This window comes from Anser anser, assembly GCF_964211835.1.
Source record: "Anser anser genome assembly, chromosome: 1".
NCBI classification, from domain to species: domain Eukaryota; kingdom Metazoa; phylum Chordata; class Aves; order Anseriformes; family Anatidae; genus Anser; species Anser anser.
The window spans coordinates 56,478,391-56,501,540 of record NC_139720.1 but is presented as its reverse complement, the minus strand read 5'-3'; the positions used below and the strand labels follow the sequence as shown (position 1 = coordinate 56,501,540).

At 44.4% G+C, this 23,150-nt stretch overlaps 1 protein-coding gene and 1 long non-coding RNA gene across 28 annotated transcripts in view; both read right to left on the bottom strand.

The window, feature by feature from the left end:
- The window catches only part of RBFOX2 (RNA binding fox-1 homolog 2), a 169,564-nt gene that overhangs the window by 12,452 nt on the left and 133,962 nt on the right, over positions 1 to 23,150 (bottom strand). For 8 of the 27 annotated variants that reach the window (XM_083842620.1, XM_083842611.1, XM_083842605.1 and 5 more), the window contains 6 exons: positions 15,495 to 15,587; positions 12,699 to 12,759; positions 10,222 to 10,275; positions 9,988 to 10,080; positions 8,722 to 8,854; positions 593 to 635 (listed from right to left, as the gene is read on the bottom strand). In XM_083842620.1, coding sequence (XP_083698746.1) covers positions 593 to 635; positions 8,722 to 8,854; positions 9,988 to 10,080; positions 10,222 to 10,275; positions 12,699 to 12,759; positions 15,495 to 15,587 — 477 coding nt within the window. Of the gene's footprint in view, positions 1 to 592; positions 636 to 3,278; positions 3,319 to 8,721; positions 8,855 to 9,268; positions 9,337 to 9,987; positions 10,081 to 10,221; positions 10,276 to 12,698; positions 12,760 to 15,494; positions 15,588 to 23,150 lie in introns of all 27 variants that reach the window. The other 19 variants (XM_083842612.1, XM_083842621.1, XM_083842606.1 and 16 more) reach the window with 13 other exon arrangements.
- LOC310902001 lies at positions 14,486 to 15,487 on the bottom strand. Its single transcript, XR_014586385.1, has 2 exons — positions 15,035 to 15,487; positions 14,486 to 14,678 (listed from the first exon to the last, which is right to left on the bottom strand). It is a non-coding gene; the product is annotated as an uncharacterized lncRNA (long non-coding RNA).

The window sequence follows — 23,150 nt, the reverse complement described above, 5'->3', positions numbered from 1 at the left end:
ACAAAGCGTGTTGCTGGCACTCTTTACTCGATGCCACGAGCAACCCCATACCCTCAGAGAAATGTGCAACTCATGGTACCAGTTGGACACATTTGACCACCTGCCAGTTTAGACGGAGAGCCCAGTTTGGGGATCTTTCATTTGTCGTAACTTGAGTGTGTCTTCTCCACCCCCAAAGTGCCCTAGAGCAGAAGTTAAGAAGCAGAAAGGGCCAGAACCGTTTCCAGTATTTTTGTATTAGAAGGGTGGCATACGTGCACCAGGAATGAGCATGAATGAATTAAAAGAGGTGACAGGACAACAGCGTCCATTGCAGCAGGTGCTTCTACATGGTAATGGGACAAGCATGACCTTGTTGACCCTTCCGTTGAATTTACACATATATAGTTTTCGAATGAAATGCCACTCGGTGTGAAATCTGGACGCACGCCGCCCTGCTACAGCGGGGGCTTGGATCACACGGGAGTCTGCGCTGCCCTAAAAAAGCCTCTGTTCCCATCTCTAATGTGGTGCTGGAATGGTTAGTATAATTCAGTTTTTTCCACTGCAATCCACAATCTGATTGGTTGGCAGGTCACACTGGCACTCCTACCTGAGGTATTTTAGCGCTAATGATTGGTTCCTGTAAGACTATTCTATAACAGAACACAGGAAGAGCAGTTCAAAAAAACACAGCTGTGGAAAGAAACAATCATACAAACAGCCCACGGCGGGGCTCACCAGCCTTTTCTTTCCGGTGGATGCAAGCACGCTTTTCACAGGCAGGAGTGGTCTTCACACAGGTGGGGTGGTTTGCGTTTGTTTTGGTTTTTTGGTTGTTTTTTTTCTCCCCCCCCCCCCCCCCCCCCAGATTGACCCCATCGTAGAGGAATGATAACCTTTCTTAGGATCCGAAATGAAGCCCTCTGCAGCCTGGGGCTGGTTGTTTTATGGATTCAGGTGTCCTGCCAGAGTGGGATGCATCCAAAAAGAGATGGAATGCCTTCTTCAGAGAAGGCATGGCTAGCAGGATGGTTGCCCCAGGAAAGAAAAAAGGAGTGAGGAAGAGGAGAAGGAGGAAAATGAGAAATCGGTGCGTAGTACTTATGCAGAAAAAGCAGCCCAAACTCGGGACATTTCCCCTTCGTCTTGCCTACTGCTAGCTACTCCTTCCTAGCTCAGGGTCCTTTCCACCCTGCCTTGACTCAGAAGCCCTAGGGGAACCTCAGTTTAATTTTCCCCCTAATCCGGCCAGGAAGGGCTAAACCTAACAGAAGACCCCTCTGCCTTCCCTTCCACACGTCCAACCAGACGGACGTAAGCACTCCAGGGATCAGCACTGCACATCAGTGGGGCACGGGGATGCTGCACTCATTCTATGTGTGCCCATTAGCAAATTGCTTGGAAGGGTAACTTCACATCAGGATTACAATTTTTGTTTTTCTGAGCTCTGTTGGAGGGCAGCAACAAAACAGGAAAACACAGCACCACCTCCCTGGATGAGCACCCTGTTCTGCCGTACTGCTTTCTCACAGTGAGACCTAAGCACTGGAAGCAAAGTTGCCAGAAGTTCACCAAGCGGTCCCAAGCTGACTTGGAGGTTTGGTTCTGCGTTACGTGATGCTACCACGCTGCAGCACCAAGTTTTATGGTGGATTATGGGGCTTCTTCATTGCTGAAGTCTCTGTCCTTAAAACATGCTAGATAAGCATCTCCTCCCCATCAGCAATGGAAGCTCTGAAGGAGCTTTCTGAAAAGGAACAGGGGGTAACCCCAGCCAGTTTTCCATTTCAACATGACAACCTCTTATACACCATACTCCGAGGGAAGAGGCACTAAGGAGAAGGTATTGCTCGTTTGCTTGCCTGCTGTAGAAAATTCAGTGGGCTGTTGAGCTAGCGTTCTAGCAGTGAGATGAGAAAACCCAGAACTCTTGTGCAGTCCTTGACACCATTTAATAAAGGAACACTTGATTATGCAGACCAAATTTTGAGGGATGTGCAGACACTAACATACGTAAGAATGAAGAAATACACCCAAGATCTCTGTGCTTAAAGAGTATGTTTCTGACTGCTGTAAACTACGCTGGGCAAAGTGCCTTTATAAGACCTGACCCTCCATATAAGCCAAGAAAATCCAAAAGCTAATTCCATCCATTATCTTCAGTCTAACCCCTCAGGGTCCTCTTCATAAATGTCAGTAGTAGCAACTTCAAAGGAGCAGGGACGTGAAATCCATGCTGACAACCATGCCACTACCAATACAAAAGCATCCCCAGCTCCAGAGAGCTATTACCTATAACTTTGGGAGCTTTGCCAGAGCCAGACAAGGCCACAGGTTGTGATGGCAGTAGTGGACCTGAATATTTTGGCTATGAAGGGCACGCTCCTATCACAGCTGCTCTGCAACAGCTCTCCATTGGAGAGGAAACTGCTTTTCTTACTGGCCAGAGCCCCTTGATCCACGACAGCCACAACCCAGCTGCATATACATATGCCCTGGAGATCTGCAATACCGACTGGCTGGGTAGGACAAAGGCAATGACAGACAACGTCTCCTGGGGTATCAGAGCTAATTCCCGAACAGGAGGAGGCTGCTGACTTCTCTAACCGAACATCTCCATGTATTTGTACTTTACAATTCCCTGAAGAGGTAAAGAGAATCTAGCCTATTTAGGTACCATTTTGACTAGCAAAATGAGATGTCAGTTTTCACTCTAGCATCTCGGTCTCCATTTTTAATCAGTCCCAGTGTCTTCCCCAAAGGGATAATCTCCACGTCCCAGTGGCACATGAACATTTTTAAACATACAGCTTGCACTGTTTAGTGTGGGCTGCACAAATCAAACCTGAAAGGGCCCCAAGAGGGGAGAGAAAGGGGAGGGTGGAGGGGGAGAAGGAAAGGGAAGGTCTGAGGCTAAACCAGTCCTGTTATTTTTATATCCGAATTATGTAAACGAGAGAAGTGTTGAGAGAAATTTTAATTCGCTAATCATCTCTCAGGTTGATTAGTAGCGGTGTGCATGTGGGGGAGAGGACACCCAGTAAACTGACCCTGGCAATGATCAGGAAACCCAAAGGCTTAGGTCTTGCACCCAGGGGCAAGCGCAGTGACAGAGAAGCATGCTTGCATTCCTAAATATATAAATATATATATCCACAAGGAAGAAGAAAATTAAAGTAAATGATATTTAAAAAAAAAAACAAACCAAACCAAACCAAACAAACAAACCAAAAAAAAAAAAAAAAGGCTGGCTTGTCAGGGGTTGGGGATGAGAAGGCTCCGGTGTGTGTACTTACATAGAGGTCAGCACCGTAAAATCCGTCCTGGTAAACCACACTGCAGAAAATCCACACAAAAACAAAAAAACAAAAAACAAAAAACAAAAGAACAGAAAACACATTCCGGTTATTGAGGACGGCAGCATGCACATGCGTTTTACACAGGCAGGTGATGTATGAATCCACAACCTGGGCTTTTGGCAGGAGCAAATCAGCAAGAGAATGTGTGTGCGCACGCACGCTAGACAGCTCCAAGTCATCTTCCATGGCATGCAAAGGGGAAGGGGCGGGCAGAGGGGGAGACAGTATGCGAAGGAGAGAGGGAGGGGAACAACCATGTTGTACAATAAAAATAGACTCAAAAAGATCTGATGTCCTGAAGAAGAGAAACAAGGGTTTAGAAACCTCCACTCTGTTTTTTTTGTTTTGTTTTGTTTTCTTTCTCCTGGAATTAAGTTACCCCCTATACACATGGAGACATTGGCTTCATGAAGTGGGCTTGGAAATCGAGAAGCCCCTCAGAAGGCATCCCACAGGGGCCGGAATCACCTATATCAGAAGCACGTTTCAGAGAGTTGTGTACAACGATTTATTTGAGCTCCACGGGGCTGCTTGACTTTGTTTCTGACATCCATACATCACCTGCTTTTACCCTGCACATTAGACATGCGATAAGATTTGGCTGATCACACAAGCATGCAAAGTATTATTATTCAGCATCTTAAAGAACCGATGCAACACCTCAGGAAAACAAGTCAATCAATTCTGATCAAAGTAAACACAGAGAAATGTAATTGAAAAGAAAAAACCAAAAATACCCACAATGCATTGCTTTCACAAGCAGAGATAATGAGCTAAAAAGGTTAGGTGACTGGTCCAAGGTCCGAGAATTGGAAGGTGCAGTGGGAGTCCCTGCTAGTAACGACATATTCCAGAGCAGAGAGGAGCAACTGGGAGGGTTTCCATGGGATGGTGCCTTTTCTGTTTTAAGCCATTTGTTTTTCTTTCTCTCAGAACTTCAAGCAGAAAAATCGATAAACCAGAGCCTGGGGTTCCCAGAGAGCCACCCTTACCAGAGCATTTGCTGGCGTAGGACTACGCAGCTTGCTTTGGGGACAGGGGTTGGGGAAGGATGAGGAAGGAAGACAGGGTATGCCCCCCACCCGTGTGCGTTCAAGCGTGTCCTTCGTACTGAGGAATTTCCTCTTGCTTTGTCCTCTGAACAGCTCCGCACAAACTCACTCAAGGCTTTAAAAAGCGTTAGCCCCGCCATCTGCAATATTCGTGGATCTAATGTGCATGACTTACCAGTAGCATTAAGGAAAAAGAAGGCATGGAGTGCTAGCTTCTCTTTTAATTATTATTTTTTACTCATCAGATGGAATGTGAAATACTGCCAAGAGCCTGCCACCCTCAGACATCCACCTATTGTAAGGCACGCACACACAAAAAAAGCCCAGCATATCTTGCCAAAATTCTGCATGCTATTACTAAAAAGAATAAAACTTAAAAAAAAAAAAAAAATATGTTGCAGAGTTAGCTACTGCTTGAATAATTTAGTCTCACTGTCTTCTCCAGGAAAAGTACACTCCATTCCCAATGGACAGAGTTACTGTTGTCTCCAAGAGCGCTGGGAGCAGATATAAAGATAGAGACCCTTGTTAGAGGAAGAGGGGAGCCACTTCAGCAGGGAGAAGCAGGCCATAAGATCATGTTTGTTGAAGCTAAATTTTTACAACCACATAACAAAGAATTTGGCTCCTGGGGCAGTGACTTACATTGCTGGGTTCTCTATCTAGGATCTGGAGTGTTTTAGCAGTGATACTCCACCTGCTCCTGCAGGAAAGGCAAATGCATGACAGAGGAAGTGACTTGGTTTATGAACAGGTTAGCAGTTTTAACAGTTATTCCAAACACAACCAGTTGGATTAATAAAAGCATTACCACGTTGGATCAGGCCACTGTTCGTGTAACTTAGAATCCTGTCAGCAGGAGATGCTAGCATCAGCTCTCCAGAGAAAACTGCAAGGAACACTAGTAACATGTAAGAGTAAGACTTCCTAAGTTCAAGCAACCAAGCACACATGCATCCTCTCTCTCCTGCAGTTAGGACCTAACTGATACCGACTGCCAGCACTGAAATTTAGCGAGGTTTATTTACATGCTAAAACATACACATCTGTGATTCTTAACGTTGGCAAAAGCTTCGCTTGAGAACCACAGAGACCATTCTGGTTATGTAGACTGACCAGAAGCGTAAAGCAGCCCCATCAAATCTCAGTGGCATCTGTGAAAAGCCCAACACATGAGCTAAAATATATCCACAAGAACCAGGCATATGCTGATTTTGTAAAGCAGCCATCATATCATTAATCTAGCTGTACCAACAGTTGACTGTGTTGTAAAATGAACCAAAACCAACCAACCAAAGCAAAAAACAAAAACAAAAAAAAACCACAAAGATCACTACTGCCTTATGTCTAGTCTGACTTTTATCTACTTCTTTGAGTCAGAGAATCTTCTACGTATTTACACTCCTAGACTAAATTACACTTTACTATAACAGGCCTGCTCTTCATAGATGTACCTAATGAACATGAACAAGCCAATGCCTAACCTATGGCTTGAGAAATAAAATTGATTGAGTTGGAAGAATTTTACAGTAGGCATGTTTGGTTTGGTTCTTTTTTTTAGGCTTTGATTTAATTCTTACAGCTTTTGGTCTGAAGTGCAATTTGTCAGCTTTCATTTAGAAAGCATGGCCACTGCAAATCAGGGCAATATTCCAGCACTGGCTTTAGTCACGCTATAGACTAAAGGTTATAAAGCCTCCATACTAGTATTGAATGCTGCCTCAGTTATACACTGAAGGTTGCATTTTGTGTTCTGAGGTCAGGCTTGGGTAACTATCTAAATGGTCTGAGCAATTGCTTTCTACCGTATGAATAACCTACCGTGGATAAACATCCATGTCTGTACATAACTGTACGTACCTTTCACATATGTATTAGTAAATCTTAGCTTTAGATCCTGAAAAAAAGTGTGTATTAAGAATGATACCATCTCTTGCACCTTCCTCTGGAGCATCTAGCACTACAGATGCTATCAAATATCACACTAACCTGAACAGCCCTCAGGTCTGATCCAGCATGGCAATTCCAACAAGCTTTTATTATTCTACATTCTATATTTTTTTTTGGAATTCTGCTAAGCTCACACATTCAGTGATACTGTTACATTTTAAAATGTATTAAAGTATTAAGATATATTTTAAAAGTTTTGTGAAAATCAGTTCCCTCTACCAGGTTTGACTTAACCTGCAGCTTACTTTACTGTCTTCTTCCACAATACTCCAAACCTTGATCATTCATGTGCTGCTGACTGATCTTACGGTGTCAGCTTCCCACTGGCCAGGAAGAAAGCAACTGATGCAGGATAAGGTGTCAGGAATGTGTGACTGCCCTGACTCGGCAGAGGTCAGCAGTGCCCACACAGAGCTGTGGCTGTCCTACAGGTTACTGCGACACAGAACTGAATAGCACAACTTATATCATTCCATAAGGAATCTAATTCCATCTACAAAATAGCACGTAGAGACTCAGACTACGATGACAATAAACACCAGAATTAGTTAACTGCATACCAGTGTTTGGGATGAGGGGCAGCTCTGGGCCATTTCTGAAGGCAATGTGTTTACTGCTGTCCCGCAAATATTTACTGGATAGCACACTGCCCATGAAGACATGAAATCAGTCAGCAGCGTCAGACAAACCCAACATAATGTAAGTAAACAGAGTCACAAGACAGTATTTGGAAGGGACAATCATTGGATCCTGGCCCATATTCCAAACAGAAATAAACCCTTTACAGGGGACCCAGGCTGGTTTTAAATCAAAGACAGGGCTTGAGTCCCTCCTGGTGCAGCCCTGGTGACAGCCTCTCCTAGGAATGATCTAGCTGTTATGCCCCGAGTGAAGCATGCGACCCCCCTCCCCGGTGCAAGTGCTGCATGTCCTCCTAGACGGCAGCACTTAGCTCAGCTTTGCTTCTCTGTTTCACTGTGGAGCATTTCCCAATCAAACAGGGCTGGGTCATTTTTAGAGCAACAGACAGACAAGCTGCAGGTCAGAGGCTATGGTTAGAGGATGTACAATATGAACTAAGAGCAGCGGCAAAGAGAGGTGGATCTACAAGTCCAGAAGAACTGCTCCATTCAGAAGGCCTGTGTGTTCAGGCAGGAGGTTTCATTTTAAGTCTTTGGGTGAATTAAATACAAACATTGCCAGATTTGTCTGAGAGCAAAGCTAGACAGATACGTGACCACTGCAGCTTGCTTCCTTCAGCTCCACTTTAAATATCAAATGGGACTCTAACAAGAAAGGGCTGCAGAAGCTCTCCCCACTTCATCTGCTACAGAAGGCACTGCAAGCTTATCCGGCATACATCAGGCCAGATCCTTACATCATGTGTGGCTTCCTCCTCTCTTTTTAATAAAAGATTTATCATTTATTTTCTTCCCTTTTGGAGCTAGTCTAAGAGGGGGGAAATAAAAGGGTCAGTCCATCTTTCTGTGTTGGAGGATTCATCCCTACTCCTATTCTTTCTGAGAAACTTGCCTGGAAAATATGGCAAACAAAATTCCGGAGACAGGCAATATGAATAAACCATCAAAATCAGAAACAAAAAAAAGGAAGGGATTTGCCGATTTATCTGTCATTCCATCACGCTTAAACAAACAAACAAAAAACCCCAAACAAGACCCACATACAAACCTGGTTCCCTGTACTCTGAAGAGCAGAATACTCTTCTATAACAGAATCTATTCCACTGCATTACTAGTGAAAAGTCAGAGGGCAGAGAAGTGTTCTGAGGCCACGCATTCACCATCGCTTCATACAACAGTTAGAAGAATGCTGCACTTTCATTCTCCCTGTATCCCAAACACTCCCAACTTCAAATTAATGGACTTGATTAATCTTTGTTTTAAACCTTTTTAAACTGTCTCCAACAAAGAAAGCAAATCCATTGTGGGTAACTGGCTCTTCTGTATCCTACTGTCAGATGGTGAGGCATGAAGGTAATGGATAATATTCCTCATTCCTGGGTAAGAAAACCACAAGGGAGCGCAGAGAGTACAAACTTTTCAGAAATCTTAGACCTCTCTTTGCATCCTTCTCAGCAGCACTACAACGTATTGGGTCAATCGATGACAAATACCAGGCAGACAAATTGAGAAATTATGAGAAGGAGTACATCAGCACCTTAGGCTGCTGCAAGAACTGAAAATCGTTTCAGGCAAAATTTAGATTTGCCCCCATTGGATGCCATCGTGTGCAGAACGCTCTTGCACTTGCAATATCCTGCCTCTCACCATCCGGACAATTTTAGTTACGTTTTTGTTAGCCAATCAGCTATTTGACACGGTTGTGCAGAGCACTCTGCTCTTGTGACCAGTGCTTACCCTGGGTAGGCAGGGATGGCTGTGGGAGGTACTGCCCGGACTGCCCCATAAACCGTCCTTCCTCGGCCCCTCAGGTGGGCTCCCCGAAACGCGGCTGCCGTGGTGGCTGCAGTTGGATAGGGGAAGCCTGGAACTGTAAAGACAGACAAGGTGGAGGGTGAAAAGGATCCGAGCTCCTGCCCAGGGAACAACCGCCTGCTTCAAACAAAGTGACACAATAGCTCCACAGCGGTGGGACGTTTTGCATCAATCCTGCAGAGGGGCATGCTTCTATCCCAGCAAGCATCGGATACATACGTCCTGCTACACCATGGCCTTCAGGGGAAGAGGGGTTGCAGAGAGGTTTGGCATGCAAGAGGTTAATGCTTTGGCATGCCTTGCCCACCACAAACAGGGTACAAATCCCCCCCTTCTGACACCGCCATGCAGTCTGGTTAGAGTCCGAGAAGCGCAGAGAGTTACTATCAATACAGCAGGCGGCTCTTCCAAAACTGCAGAGGCTCTTTAAAATAATTTGTCAAGAGGCCCTTAAAGTCAATCAACTTACATCAGTCTCTTCCCTCCTTTCCCCTCCCACTCTTTGCCACCCAATCCTCTGTATGTTCATTTTAAAGCCTGAAAGACAAGATAGCCCATATAACAGCAGCAGAAACTTCCCATAAAGTGCCAGCTTTCTGGGAGCCCCTCTTCACTTAAAAAGCGTGACCAGGACCCGGCCCCACGCCTAGCGGGGCCTGCTTTATTATGCTTTACGCTGGCGTTAACTGGCTCATGACGAAACGATGTAAAGCCCTAGAGGCATCTGCAAATACTGTAAAGAGCAGATGCCCAGAAGGGAGCGAGTCGCCAGGCACGAACCCAACCCAGCGCGCGTCCAGGTGCATGCCACCGGGGGCCCTGCAGACTCGTGGTTTAACAGCGTGTATAATATGTACTTTGTAGGGATTTGTCCATTTGGTTTCTTTCATTTCAAAGGGGCCAGGGTTGGGGGGGGGGGGGTAAAATCAAGGGAATGGCCTATTCCTCGCACACACCCTCCCCTTGTTCTGCAGCCTCCTCATCGCTCAGAGACCCATTCACCGGCACAGAAACACACTGCAGATGAACAAGTTACAGCCACTGCACGGTAGACTTGGGCTAGAGGTAAACTCCTTCCCAGCGAGACCCATCCTTTCAAGTATATATTATACAGACTGGAGAGAAGGGAAACAGGTCATAGTTAACTCAAGCACAGCAACAATACAGGGGCCAATGGGGGCTACTTACTGATTAAAGGAATGTAAGTGTTAATACCCCCCCTTCCTGACAGGGGCACTGCGGCGTCATTGCCCAGCGAGACATCTGCTTGAAAGCTGGACGCTAATTTAATTTTAGAAAGAATAAAAAAAAAAAAAAAAAAAAAAGAACGTAAAAAGGTTATAAAGAAACAGCAAATTGAGAACATAAACAAACACCACTGCAGTTAAATGGCAGAAGTGGAAGTGTCTACTTAAGCTCTACCTGCATATAACTCAGGGCCGTACACCGCTCCAACCACAGGACTCAACTTCCAACCTGCAACAACAAAGACTGCAGTGAATGCCAAAATCTACACCAAGAGAAGGAGCAGGCAGCATGGGTACGGGGAACAGTCTCTTGCATGCGCCCCAGCAGCTTCACATGCAGCAGCAGCTCTTTCCCAATTTCGGCTTCACCTCAATCCCCCTTGGTGTAGATGGAGGCCAACTGCCTTTTTCTAATGTCAAGTTCTAGGTACGGGTCGCTGTACTGGAGGGAACAGCCAAACGTCAGCTGATCCTCAGCAGGGCATGCACGCCGTTGAGGGAATGCCAACTACCTTATATGCATGTTTGCCACGAGCACCGTGCGACCCTGAATTCTCGGCGTGACCCTTGCTGTCAGCTCCTCCACGCATTCAGGGGAACGCTGTGGATCTAAAACCTCTCTAAAAGCCAGCAGCCCAGCCTCTCATCCCAGGGAGGTCAATTTACACCCTTAAATCCTCAAATCACCGTTCCGTCACGTTTGCTAGAGATCTAAAAAGCGCCGGTGATTGAGATTTCCTCGCTAACTGAATTACACAACTATATCGCACAGAAGCAATTCACTCTATTCGTTTCACGTTTGCTCCTCTCCGTGTTATTTTAGTGTTTCCTGCCTTCTTTATGCTTCTTTTCAGATGAAAGCCTTCCCAGAGAACTGGTTTTAATATCGTCTGGATAACTGGCAAGAACTGAAAATCATCAACACAAAAAATACAAGAGAGAACCCTTCAGGTTATTGCTGGCCTGCCACTGTCGAAGGGGTCTGAGGAGAAATATGTTCCCCAGTCAGATCTAGAGACCTGTCATCTCCCCCACCTTTCTCTCTGGGGAGAGAAGATGGATGTAAAGCTAACAACTTGATCTGGGCTGGCCTCCACAGAGCATGGAAAGGGATGGAGAGACCTTATCTGTTCAGCTAGCCATCACACAGGCATTTCTAGTGAAATAAATCCATACCCGTCCTCTCTGTCTTGATTAAGGAGTCCTGACACACTCGCTGCACTTTCACCACCCCTACCCAGCCCAGAAACCACAAGAAAAACTTTGTGGGCTGCAACCCATCAGCACCACCCCTTCACCTGCTGGCAGAGCATCACCGAGAGATGCAACATGCTCCTCCGCAAGACTGGGCACGCTGCCCTGTACTGCCACCTCGACGGCAAAATACTGATGCAGCGGTGGCAACGAGAGGACTGGGATCAGCTCCTGAATTTAACAGCTCCTGTACCACTGCTTATCAGTGTGCTTTAAGCCTGGCCTAATACCGAGCGCCTTTACATAGTTTTAAAGCAGACACTGCTGGTTGATAAAGCAAAATACTCCTGCCCATTATCATGTTTCACAAGTCATTTGTAGATACCAATAATTTGTACACGTTTTCTGTCCTTGCTTTCAAGACAATGTAATATGGCTGTGTTGCCTTTTACTGCAAAATTTCCTAACTCCGCTCAAACACTAAAACTCAGAATCCCAGTCTTTCTGCCTGTCCCTACCCCTAATTCCCCAGTTCTGTAACTAAAAAATGATTATATGATTTGCCAAGAGCCTCACAAGTCAGCAGCAGAGCTACAAATAAAATTTGTATCTTCTGACTTCTGAGTCTTATGTGGAATCAGAACAGATTCTTGCCCTAGCAACTACCTATGCTTAGCTTCCTGCGTTGCTGTAGCTGTTCAGGAACATTTTCAGGCCAAGAAGAATTTTTCCTGCCTGGTTCAGGACAAAGACTCAAATTCAGAATGTGTATCAAAGCAGCATTCAGTTCTGTCAGGAGAAGAATGATTTTTTTATGCTATATGTGTCTATGCCATAAAATTACTGCACAGACAGAAGAACCTAGATATCCCAATGAAACAGGATTCTTCATTAACCAAACAACTTGGTCTTTCTCTATTCAGGTTCACTGGAAAATGGCTGAATACCAGACACAGCCTGTAACAACAAGTGAACGCATAAACAGTCCAATGCCTCTGCTTTCACAGCTGCTTGGGGACAGTCGAACTTTTACTGCTAGAACCTAAACTGAGATATATCCAGCTCCTTGGATTATACTCCATTTGTATTTAGGTATTTAGGTGATGGCCATCCCTCTGCAGACTGGTGCAGTATCACCTTGCAGCGGTGGCAGGTCACACATCAGACCTTGGGCTCTTTTTCTAGCTTGGCCACACTGGGCACGTCACTACTCCTCTCTGCCCCAACTTCTCCACCTGAAAAATGGTGTTCCTCCATAAACTTTTAGAGTTATATTGAAGCATAATGCCATAGATTAGGGCTTGGGAGTTGTTTTTCGATTTTGGTGGGGGCTTTTTGTTTTGTTTTTTCTTCCCCCGAGGAGGTCCTGATGAAATACTACGACATTCCCTTCACCAGGAAGCTTTCGTCTTCCTTCTAACCTTTCAGCACAACACTAGTCCAAACAGTCTCTCTTACCATTTGCGTATGGTGTGACCATCTTCTTGTTGGTCATCACTCGCGCTGTGGCATTGTTAACCTAAAAGCAAGAAAGGGGAAGGGGAGGAGAGGGGAGGAAGCAAAGGACATTAGGGAAAATGATGGAAAACTCTCAGCTGTCTCACACACACACACACACACACTATACTTCTCTGAGCAAAAAAAATTAAATAACTAATTTTACAAAAATGCAGTTATTTAAATTACTTTTAACAATTGCCATTTAGTTTTAAACATTACAGCTAAACATGGCATTTAAAAATTATGCATTAAACAAAAGGCCAACAAGAGTAACGTGCAGATTCTCAGACACCCTGCCACCCCTTGGCGCGTGTGGTTATTCCCAGCTCACCGACCTCAAGGGCAAAACCTTGGTGATTCTGTCCAGGCTCTGTTTGAGTGGCAGCGACCACATCTGCAGCCCAGGACAGGGAAACTGAAGCAGGTGCTGCACGAGCTGACCTGTTCCTCAAGCTCACCACTGGACTGGGGCTCACAGGTCGCAGGCAGGTTGGCTGCTTAGACAGGAAACCTGGAGTCCATCAGCTTTAGATTTGAACTGCCAAGGTTTGAGGAGGTTTTAGGAATGCCACCAAGGGTTTGGACAGTCCTTGTTCACCAATTTCTTCCCCATCACTCTCAAATCTCTTTCAAATTATTTTATCCCCCCCCCCCCGAGACACAAATCTCTCGGAGCAAAGAGAAGAAATGCATAGTGGAAGAGCTGAGTCTTTTGTTGTTGTTGTTTTAGGGTGCCCTCCACCCTCTTTACAGAGCTCTGCATCGTTCCAAGCGGTTTGATTGCTCAAGCAAGTGGGGTGTTACCACAGAGATGGTGCTGATAAAGAAAAGATGGACCAGTTCGGAAGCCAAGTTACTGCAGCCCCGTGTCAGACAGCCTCAAAGTTCTTGCAAGGAGGGTGAAGTTTTATCCAACATCAGTAATTTATCAAAGCACATGCCAAATGGGAACTCAGGCTAGGGTTAAGACGAAAAAAATAATAATTACTATAAAAATAAAAGCTGCTCTAGGCCCTTGAGACTTATGGAAAGGTGAGCATACGCGGGGTGGGGAATCTGGAACTACATTTACTCTTGCTTCAGCCCCAAAACAATAGAAACATTACACATTTAAAAAAGAAAGAATGGGAAACAACAATGATGAGACTGAGAGCATGCAGTTAAACACACACAGATAAAAGAAAGAAAAAAAAAAAACACAATTGATTCAGGGGGTGGGGAGGGAGGAGGGAGGAGATAGGGTCTCACAGACAATCATTAAGATGGAGCGAGTGCCTGAAATCAGCTGCTACAGCAAAGTGCAACACAAGCACTTAAAGGAAAAATTGCCAGAACCGATCAGAAACCACCAGTCAGCAAAGAGACCAACAGCTGCATTTAACCGAGTAAAGAAATAAACCGGGGAGGGGAGGGAGAGAGAAAGAAAGAACGGAAAGGAGCGGTAACAGCTACAAACAGGTCTCAGAAAGAGAGAGCAGCAGAAAGAAGGGGCAGGAGAGAGAGAAGAGGAAATGGGTGCATTAATAAAAACCAGCCAAACTGGAGTTCAGTAACTCTGAGTAAGATGTGCAAGGGGAAATCACCATGAAGTCAGTAATCAAACAGCTCAGACTGCTACAAAACGATATGTACATCCAAAGTCCAGGCGGCATTACTCAACAGCATTGAAAATAAAAGGGGGAGAGGGAGGAAGGAGGCGGGTGGGGACAACAAGTCAAATCACATTTTGTAGTGTTAATGTGAGATGGCAGATGGATTTTTTCTTTCTTATTTAATTTCGTTCTTTTTTTTTGTAATTTTAAGAAAAATTAAAAAAGAAAAAATAAAAAAAAAGCTTCTTCTCTAGCGCTTTCGTTTCACTTACCGCCAACTCGTACCATCGCCAGCATTGTGTATAGTTACCATGGAAAGAGTGAGTCAAGTGGAGGGCCCTAAACCCTAAACCATCGAAAAGGGAAATAAAAAAAACAAAACAAAAAAAAAAGCAAAATATGCAGACATCTTACTCAAAACGGCGGCTTTTTTTTTTTTCGTAATTTTCATATTCGTTCAATATTTGCACTTTTTTTTTTTTTGTTCGTTTGTTTCAAGAGAGAGGGGAGAGAGGGAAGGGCCAGTTAGCCTTCACCACAGTGGAACACCAAACTGGCCAACGCCACCCCTTTAGGACCAAAGCGAGAGCTAGAAACGTTTAAGGACCGGCTCCCACCGTGACCGGAGCGGGGTGCGCAGCGCAGCCCACCCCGCGCCTCCTGCCCCGCCGCCCTCCCCGCCCGCCGCGGGCATCGTCTCACACTTGCGTGGAGGAGAACTGGCCTCGGAGGAAAGAGAGGAGACTGGCTGGCCCCCTGCTTTCTGTGCGGACACAGAGTTAGAAGTCGGACAGTACTCTTTCGGTTAGTGTCGTTCAGGCCTGATAACAGGAGATCGGAGCCTCGCAAACTGAAGCAAAGGAAAAAATCAAGACAGCAGAAGGGCAAAAATTTGGAGTGGGTGGGAAAAAAACAAAAACAAAACCAAAAACAACTCAATAAAAGGAAACGGAAAAGAAAAAAATACCCAAAACAACAATAAAAATATTTCGTAAGGGGGGTAAACTTTTATACATTTCAGTGCGGGGAGGTGAAGGACACAGACACAAACACACACGCACACACGAGACTGGGATCCAAATGTGAAATAAGTGAGGCAAGACACAAAAAGAAATCAAAAGAATAAATATAAAGAAGAAATTGAATTACTGAAGACATGCACCTCGATTTTACGGCCCTCTACCACGGTGCCGTGTAATTTCTCCCTGGCCCTGTCTGCATCAGCACTATTCTCGAAAGTTACGAACCCGAATCCCTGCATGCAGCGGGAGAAGGGGGGAAAACATGCACATCGTTATATATTGAAATACTGATCTCTAGGTAAATAGAGAAAAAATATCACAGTATGAAATCGACATCAGCACAACTCAGCAATAACCTCCTAGAGTCACATTGTTGGTTCATGCATGTTTCGTAAATGAAGGAAATTAAAATTCAATAAAATAAAGGAACTGTAATCATAATAAGAATAATAAGAGTAATTAAAAAAAGAAAACATAAAAGCAATTGAGGCCAGACCAAAAAAGAAGTACAAAGTTACTCGAGACAATTTTTTTTTAAAGTTTTTTTTTTCTTTCTTTTTTTTTTTCTCTTTCAAGCTGGTTCGGCCCACGCGGGGCTCCTGCCCTCTCTCTCCCTGACCATGAAGACGCACGCGGTGCCGCCCCCACCGCCCCCCCAGACACGGTACAGGACATCGGCACTGAGCAGCACTTCGTCCTCTTGAGCAACCGCTGCGAGAGAGAGCAGCGAGCTGAGTTCAGGCCTGGCACCAGGAATTCTGCGAAGCTTTGGGCAAATCAAAGACTGAACCTTGCTTTTCCCACCTGTAAAACGGAGACAATAATAATTACCTACCTTGGAGAACGGCTGAGAGGAAGGGCTGTTTGTAAAGCATCCCTTGCAAGCTCTTCAGGGAACAGTTCATGGCTACTTCTACGCCTGTAACCTCCCTAGTAACGCGTGGGGCCCTGACAGTAAGGACTTCTAGGTAGCACCAGGAGATGAACATCACTCAACGTGAAGATTTACAATATTATGTATTGTTCTGGTTTCAAATTTTTCCTACCTTTAAGTACCATGTTGGTCTTGAGGGTTAATCTGAACACCTAAATATGGATCTATTGGTAAACGACGTTTTTTTTCTGGCGTTTCTGCCCTACTGCTGCTTCCCTGAGAGCCTGCCACCCATCTCGCTTGGCTTTGTTCTGAGATGGCAACCTACGTGCTGTGGATGACAAATCTCTGCCTAGAAACACTATGAAGTCTGAAAAAAAAATAACGTGCCCTGCTTGGCGCAGCCACAAAAGCTTGGGTACTACCAAAACATCCCTTTATTAGAGGGATTTAGGTTTACTGAGCCCATGACGGCACATGCAATGCTCCCGTCCCACGTGCTCATACTGCCATCAATCCATGCGGTCGCATACGAGGGCAGGGGAAGAGATCATGCTCACTTCCACGGAGGTGAGAGCACTGATGGTCAAGCAGAGCCAACAAGACTAAGGGAACTAGGAATTAGCTGGTAGCAAATGCTATTTTACTATAGACAACCATGAGGAGGTATTCTTCATGCCACTGCAGAGAGCGGAGCCAACCAAAAAACTCAGCTACAGTCTGTTTTTAGGGTACCTTAAGAACAGGAGGAAGAGAAATGGCTCCTGTGGCATGCTACAAGGCAAATACCATTTTAATGCACGGACAGCAATCTCCGTTGGCTCAGGAGGAAGGGGAACAAAGCCTGCATTTGATGCAATGGAAACTCCTGATGTTAAGCAGAGCACTAGGTAAGGTGAGCGACCCAAAGCACTGGCATGCTAGCCTGGCAGCCCCCTCCATGCAGCTCAGGGTCAGCATGCGTGGACCCCCAAAAAACCAGCACCTGGATTTCTAGGCACCATTAGCAACAAGACACAAGCAAGCTGTCGTTCTTTAAGTGCTTTTTTTAAAATCTGTAAAATAGTAATCTTGAAAAGCCCCTTTGTGCATGCTGGCCTTTATCATCCACAGCTAGGTTTCCAGCACAAAACTATTACATATTTGCAAAATGTAGTGTTTTTTCTTTTAATTATTATTTTATTTATTTTTTTCTTCAGGAGCAGCAATAACAAAAACTCCTTAGCTAACCTTACTGTCATGTTGAAATCAACAAGAACGCTCCTTTGGGCACCAGCCCCCTAATCTAAAACTTGGGATAATTTCATTTTGTCAGCTTAAAAAATAAAGGCTATATAAATAACAAACGATTGCCTTTTCTGAACAACATATATGTTTTCTGCAGAAATCAATTAAAATTGGTGCTACAAGAGATCAGGTCTAATAAATCAGTCCAACCACATGCAACTGTCAAACCGGTTGCACGGAACTGACAGGGGGGAGTGTAATAGCAAAGCTGATTATGAAGGGACAGTGTATTTTATCTGCTTCAAAGAACACCTACAGAGAAAGGGAAGACTGAGAAATAGAGTAACACGTTTCCCTCTGTTCGATATAATGGGGAAAAAGCATCTTTAAAAAGGTTTGGGGAGGAGGGGAGGTGAAGACTGCAGCAGCAATCTCTATTTCCCTCTTCTCTTTTGACATTAAAATTTTTGTTTGTTCTAGACAATCCTGTAGAGCCTGAATGAGATTTATGTCTTCTGTGATGCTGTGAACTGAAAGCTGGAGAGCAGAGGGAAGGTAATTTTTTAGACATTAGCCTGTGCAGACTAGAACCAAACTAAGACTATTTTAATTCACATTTGTTTGCAATTAATGAAGTCTGTATGGGATTTTAAAAACAGATTATCGTCAAACACCTTGAAACTGATTTTGAATTTTCAGTATTTTTAATAAGTTAAATCATGAAAGGGCACAATCCACACGCAGACTATACAGGAATAATTAACAATGTGAACTAAAACAGAGTTAACTTGATTCCGAACAACTTAACTAATTAACCAGAAGTTTTGTTTTACTGACAGATCAGTCCTTGGCTTATGCAACGCTTTGTTGAAAACCATTTAATGTCAACGCTGAATTAACACTTCACATAGCTGACTATGATAGGAGTCAATATTTGTGTCCACTTGGTTAGTCTTCTTAATGCGACCCTTAGACATTCAAATTTTCAATCAGGAAAAATAGGTGAACCATGCTTGACATTTCTATTATTACTAAGCTTAAAAACTAGCAATTAAATACACATATTTTTGATGTGGGAGAGAAAACAACACATACATATATTTTTAATTCCTTCTCATAGATGACCTGCAAAGAATAGGGATTAATTTGTACCCAAATACATATACAACAAACAATTCTCAGTTTTCCCTCCCAAGGTTGTCTTGCCCTTAAAGAAAAAAAAATTAAAAAGGAGGCAGATAAACAGTATTTGCTAGCTCAGCTCTATAGCAAGTACTGGTTTGCCCCACAGTACTAGGTATGGAGCCAGAGGAAGGGAAGATGCAATCCTGGGTTAAAAAAAAAGACTTAACGTTTCTAGAGTTTAGTTTACACAAATAACTCCCGTTAAATAAGGCTGTTATGATAACAAGGCTGAATTTTTCAACATTTCCCCCTCCACCAACTGCCAGGAACTTCTCCCAGGCAGAAAATAAATTTAAACCTCAACATACCCCACAAACACTAAATAAACCCTGCAAAAAAATTTAGGACTTATGAGTAATTTGCAGGGCCAGACTAACCCCCTTTTTACCCAAAGGTTTATTCAAAGGGCCTGAAGAGACCGAGTAACTGTCACCCTTTTAGTCTGGCCTCAGACTCTGCAATAAATAACAAGCAACATGATGAGCAGTGTAAAAAAAAATAAATAAATGTATATAGAGAGAGTATTTGAACGTTTCCATCTCTGAAGAATGAGAAAGAAAATTTACCATGTAACCGTAAAGGGAGAAATCAAAAGCAGACGGTTCTCCTGGGTGTGGCCAGAACACAGAAATTAAACAAAAAAAACAACAAAAATATAAAATAAAACAAAACAAAAAAAAGAAAATAAAAACAAAGGAAACTAAACAGAGCCCCTTGAAATCCATGCATTGTTAACCCTTTGTTTGTCATGGAGTTTAGACAGTCACCTCAGCAGCAGCGTTTTTGCCTTGTACCCCTAGAGCACGCAGCCAGCAATGGGCTTTGCCTTCCTCTGCTGCTGTGCTCTTTAGTTGTTGGGTCGTGGTTGGTTTTTTTGTTGTTTTTTTTTTCCTCCATTTTTCCCCCCACCTTTGTTTACAAATAAACTTTCAGGAGCCTGAAAAATATGGCCAAGGGGCAGAAGTTTAGGCTACCTGTTTCCAAGGCATTTGGGAGAGGAGGAGGGTTTCAGCTATAATCCACCTGAGATGAGCAGGTCTGGGTGCACCGACGGGAACACTGCCCGAAATTCAGAAGCACATGTTATCAGAGTCACACGCACTCACTTCAAACTGGTGAAGGAACCAGTGTAAACCGAGGCTGCCATCACTTCAGCAGCCCTTCCAGCTCCCCTGTGCTGCTCTGGGGCATTAGGCGCGGACGGACAAAGCATCCACCCAGCTGCCTACCTGTGCGGTCTAGTGAAACAGATGCAGGAATTACTCTGGCTAAAGAAATCCAAATAAATAAATAACTACATATTTTTTAAAAAAACAACACACGCCAAAGAGAAAACTCAACAGCGGGGCTATTTTTAAGCTGGATCACTTCCCCGATCCAGCTTGTTGCATCGCTCCACTGCCAAGCCCTCCTACAAAACCGAGAAGGGGGCAGAGGACAGGGCTGAATGGTGGGATTGCAGCCAGGGCTGCAAGCGCTGGCAGCTCTGGATCAGCTCCAGCCAACTCGGAGCAGAGGTCGCGCGGCCCCACAATTTGCCGGTTGTGCGCTCCTCCTCCTCCTCCCCTTCATCTGACATGGAGTTCACCTTGCTGTGTGGTCAGCGAGTTCGACACGCTAGAACAGCAGAAGATGAGCTCTCGCTTCTCCTTCTCTCTCCCTGCTGGATTTTTTCTTTTTCTCCCTTTTTTTCCTTTTTTATTTTTTTCTTTTTGCTAATTCGGCACCCTAAATTCAAGTCCCTGCACTATGACATGAGCACCACTAGGAAGGTGCCCCTCCCCACAAGGAGCAGCAAATCAGCTTACACTATCACTCCATCAGCTTCAGCCTTAATTATTCAAATTCAAGTAAACCAGTTCACAGTGTATGGACAAATTTAACTCGTTAAGTTATTAGTATTACAGGGTTGAAGGTGACCTAGGCAATTCACCGTTCTTGACTAAACTAGGATAAAAGGTCACGTCTCTTGCAAACCATGAGCATTATAAAGGGATTTGGTGACCTGAGAAAGTGACACTGCTTTATACTTAATTTGTCATTAAGGCTCTTTGTGTTAATAACTTTATCTGAATTTCTGGCTCAACTGATGACATCTGAACAAAAATTATAAAAATAGAATTAAAGTGAAAACAAGCCCTCTGTAACACGGGAAGGTACCTGTTTCCCTGAGTGGAAACTAAGTTCACGACAGCGTGGCTCACTCAAAGCACCTAGTCCACTCCAAGAAGAAATAAACGCACATGGCAAGCACACAGTCTTTTAGGTAGAGTTATTCAAACCTAAATGAGTATTATTAACCTGTGGTTAACTGTAAACATGAAGACTTCAGTGCTTCCATACAGCTTTCTGCACAAGTTTTTTACTTACTTTGCATTTCTTTATGGACCTCCACTCACTAACGATGGAACTTCCTTGTGAAGACTACACATAAGCCGCTATATAACCAATTTTTCAAGCAAATATGAAGCACTTCTAGACACTTCAGTCCTATACAAAAACCTGGAGACCAACCTCCTTTTTAAGGATCTGGGCTTCCCAAGCGGAAAGCAGAGGGGAAAAACTTACGCTGACCTGAAACCTCAAGCTTGTAATCTGCACTAGTATGAACTCCTACCATTTAGAAATCTACAACGTGCTCCTTCCTCAGCCACGGTTTTGCTGTGTGCTTACTCTTTCTTGGTCTCTGAATGTCACCAAGGGCACATCTCAGAATGCCACCTGGCACGCGGCCGGCGAGCAGAGAGCTTGTATTTCCTTCCCCTGCAGCTTTATGAATGTCACAGGCTTCTTGTTTAAAGTGCTACATGGGCAGACTGCAGTAATTCTGCAAATGTGTCTACCCGGTCAGTTCAGCACAACAGTAACAAAATATACATCTGCAGGATGCTTCTCCGCTGACGAGAGGAGCAGGAATCCTATCCCTCGACTTCCTCTGGAGGTGTTTTATTCAGGGTTCAGCAAAGTGCATGGTGAGTTGCAGCCGTGAGCAGGATGTTATTTAAAGGCATTTATTTACATGGGTCAGAACTCAAATTGTTACGGTAAACAGCACAACTGCAGCAAACAGCTAGCTTCCAGGAAGCAAGCAAAAAAAAATAAATAAATCAGGGGAAGACAGATGTCGTTCTGTCATACAAGCTAAAGAATAAAACAAAATGAAATTCAAGGGATGTTTAAAGTTTGTACCTTGTTTTTCATAGGTAGCAAAGCAGTATCAGCGTGAAGTCTACCAAGGCCCACATAACCCTACTAAACAGATTGAATCTAGGCAGAAATCGAGTTAGGAAACAAGAACTCACATTGCTTTCAGAGGAGTACCAGCAAAACTCATTATTAGCTGCCTCCTCCTCTGCTGTGATACAGAAAGCCAGCAAATACCACTTCCTAAGCCAAACACAAGAACCTGAGGCGCGAGGCGGCCGCGACGTACGTGCGCTGCTCTTCCTTTGGCCACCAAACTTCCTAAACGCGTGGAGATCCCAAACATGTAGCCTGTCCTCTACAGTTCCCTCGGGTGCAGCGTCAGGGCCTGGTCATCTCAGGTGGATTCAAAAGGAAGAATGCAAACCGCAGGTTTCCTCCAGGCCCTCCCGCTCGCCAGCGCTGGGGCGCTTCCAACAGAAGCTCCTGCCCCAGCCGGGCAGGGACAAAGCGCTGCTCAACCCCATCGTACGCTGGGTGGGGGCAGGCCCAGGGCGGCGTGGGATTCACCGCCGTAACCTTTTAAATGTTTCCAAAACATACAGACAAAACTCTACACCCTTAGGAACCCAGGGGAGGGAAGGGAGCATTGAGAACACAGCACAAGGCAGGCAGCAGGAGCATCTGCTTTCGGATTCCCAAAAGAGAGGAGGAGGAGAAGAAGAGAGAGAGGTTTCATATCATTAGATTAGAATGGAAACCACAGGGCAGGAAAATGCATTCAGATTTTTTTTTTTTTCCTAAGGTGGAGGAAGAACCCAAGAGTGAGTGAGTGGCCTCCAGAAAGATCCGTTTCCTTTGCTTCACCATCAGATCACCAAACTGTTGTTTTTCCATTGTTACGTGAATACCAGGTGCTTCGTGCAGCTACACCCCACTCAAACACTGGGGCCTCCCATTTTCATGCTAAGCAGGAATAATCTTGCATTCTTTTTTAAACGTTAATTATTTGGGGTAGAGAAGGATGCAAGGATACCACAAAATTATTCGTTGGGCGTTTTCTCATTCTGTTCAGATTCTGCCCCATCCCTCACATCGGCTACCAGTTCTGCAACTGCTTTTTGCTCTAAGATGACAAAAAAGCAGCAGAAAACTGCATGGTCAAGGACTCGAAGAACATCTCTTTGGATTGCTTTCGTTTTTCGTATGTTTATTAAGGGTTCAGGACGAGATTGATCAAGGAACTCTTCAGCAACAATTCCTGTTTTAACTGAAAACCAGAAGCCTTGGGCTTTAACAATTGCAGAAGAAAATAGTTTTCATAGTCATAAACCAAGTCTTCACAGAAAGTCTCCAATGTTAGTGT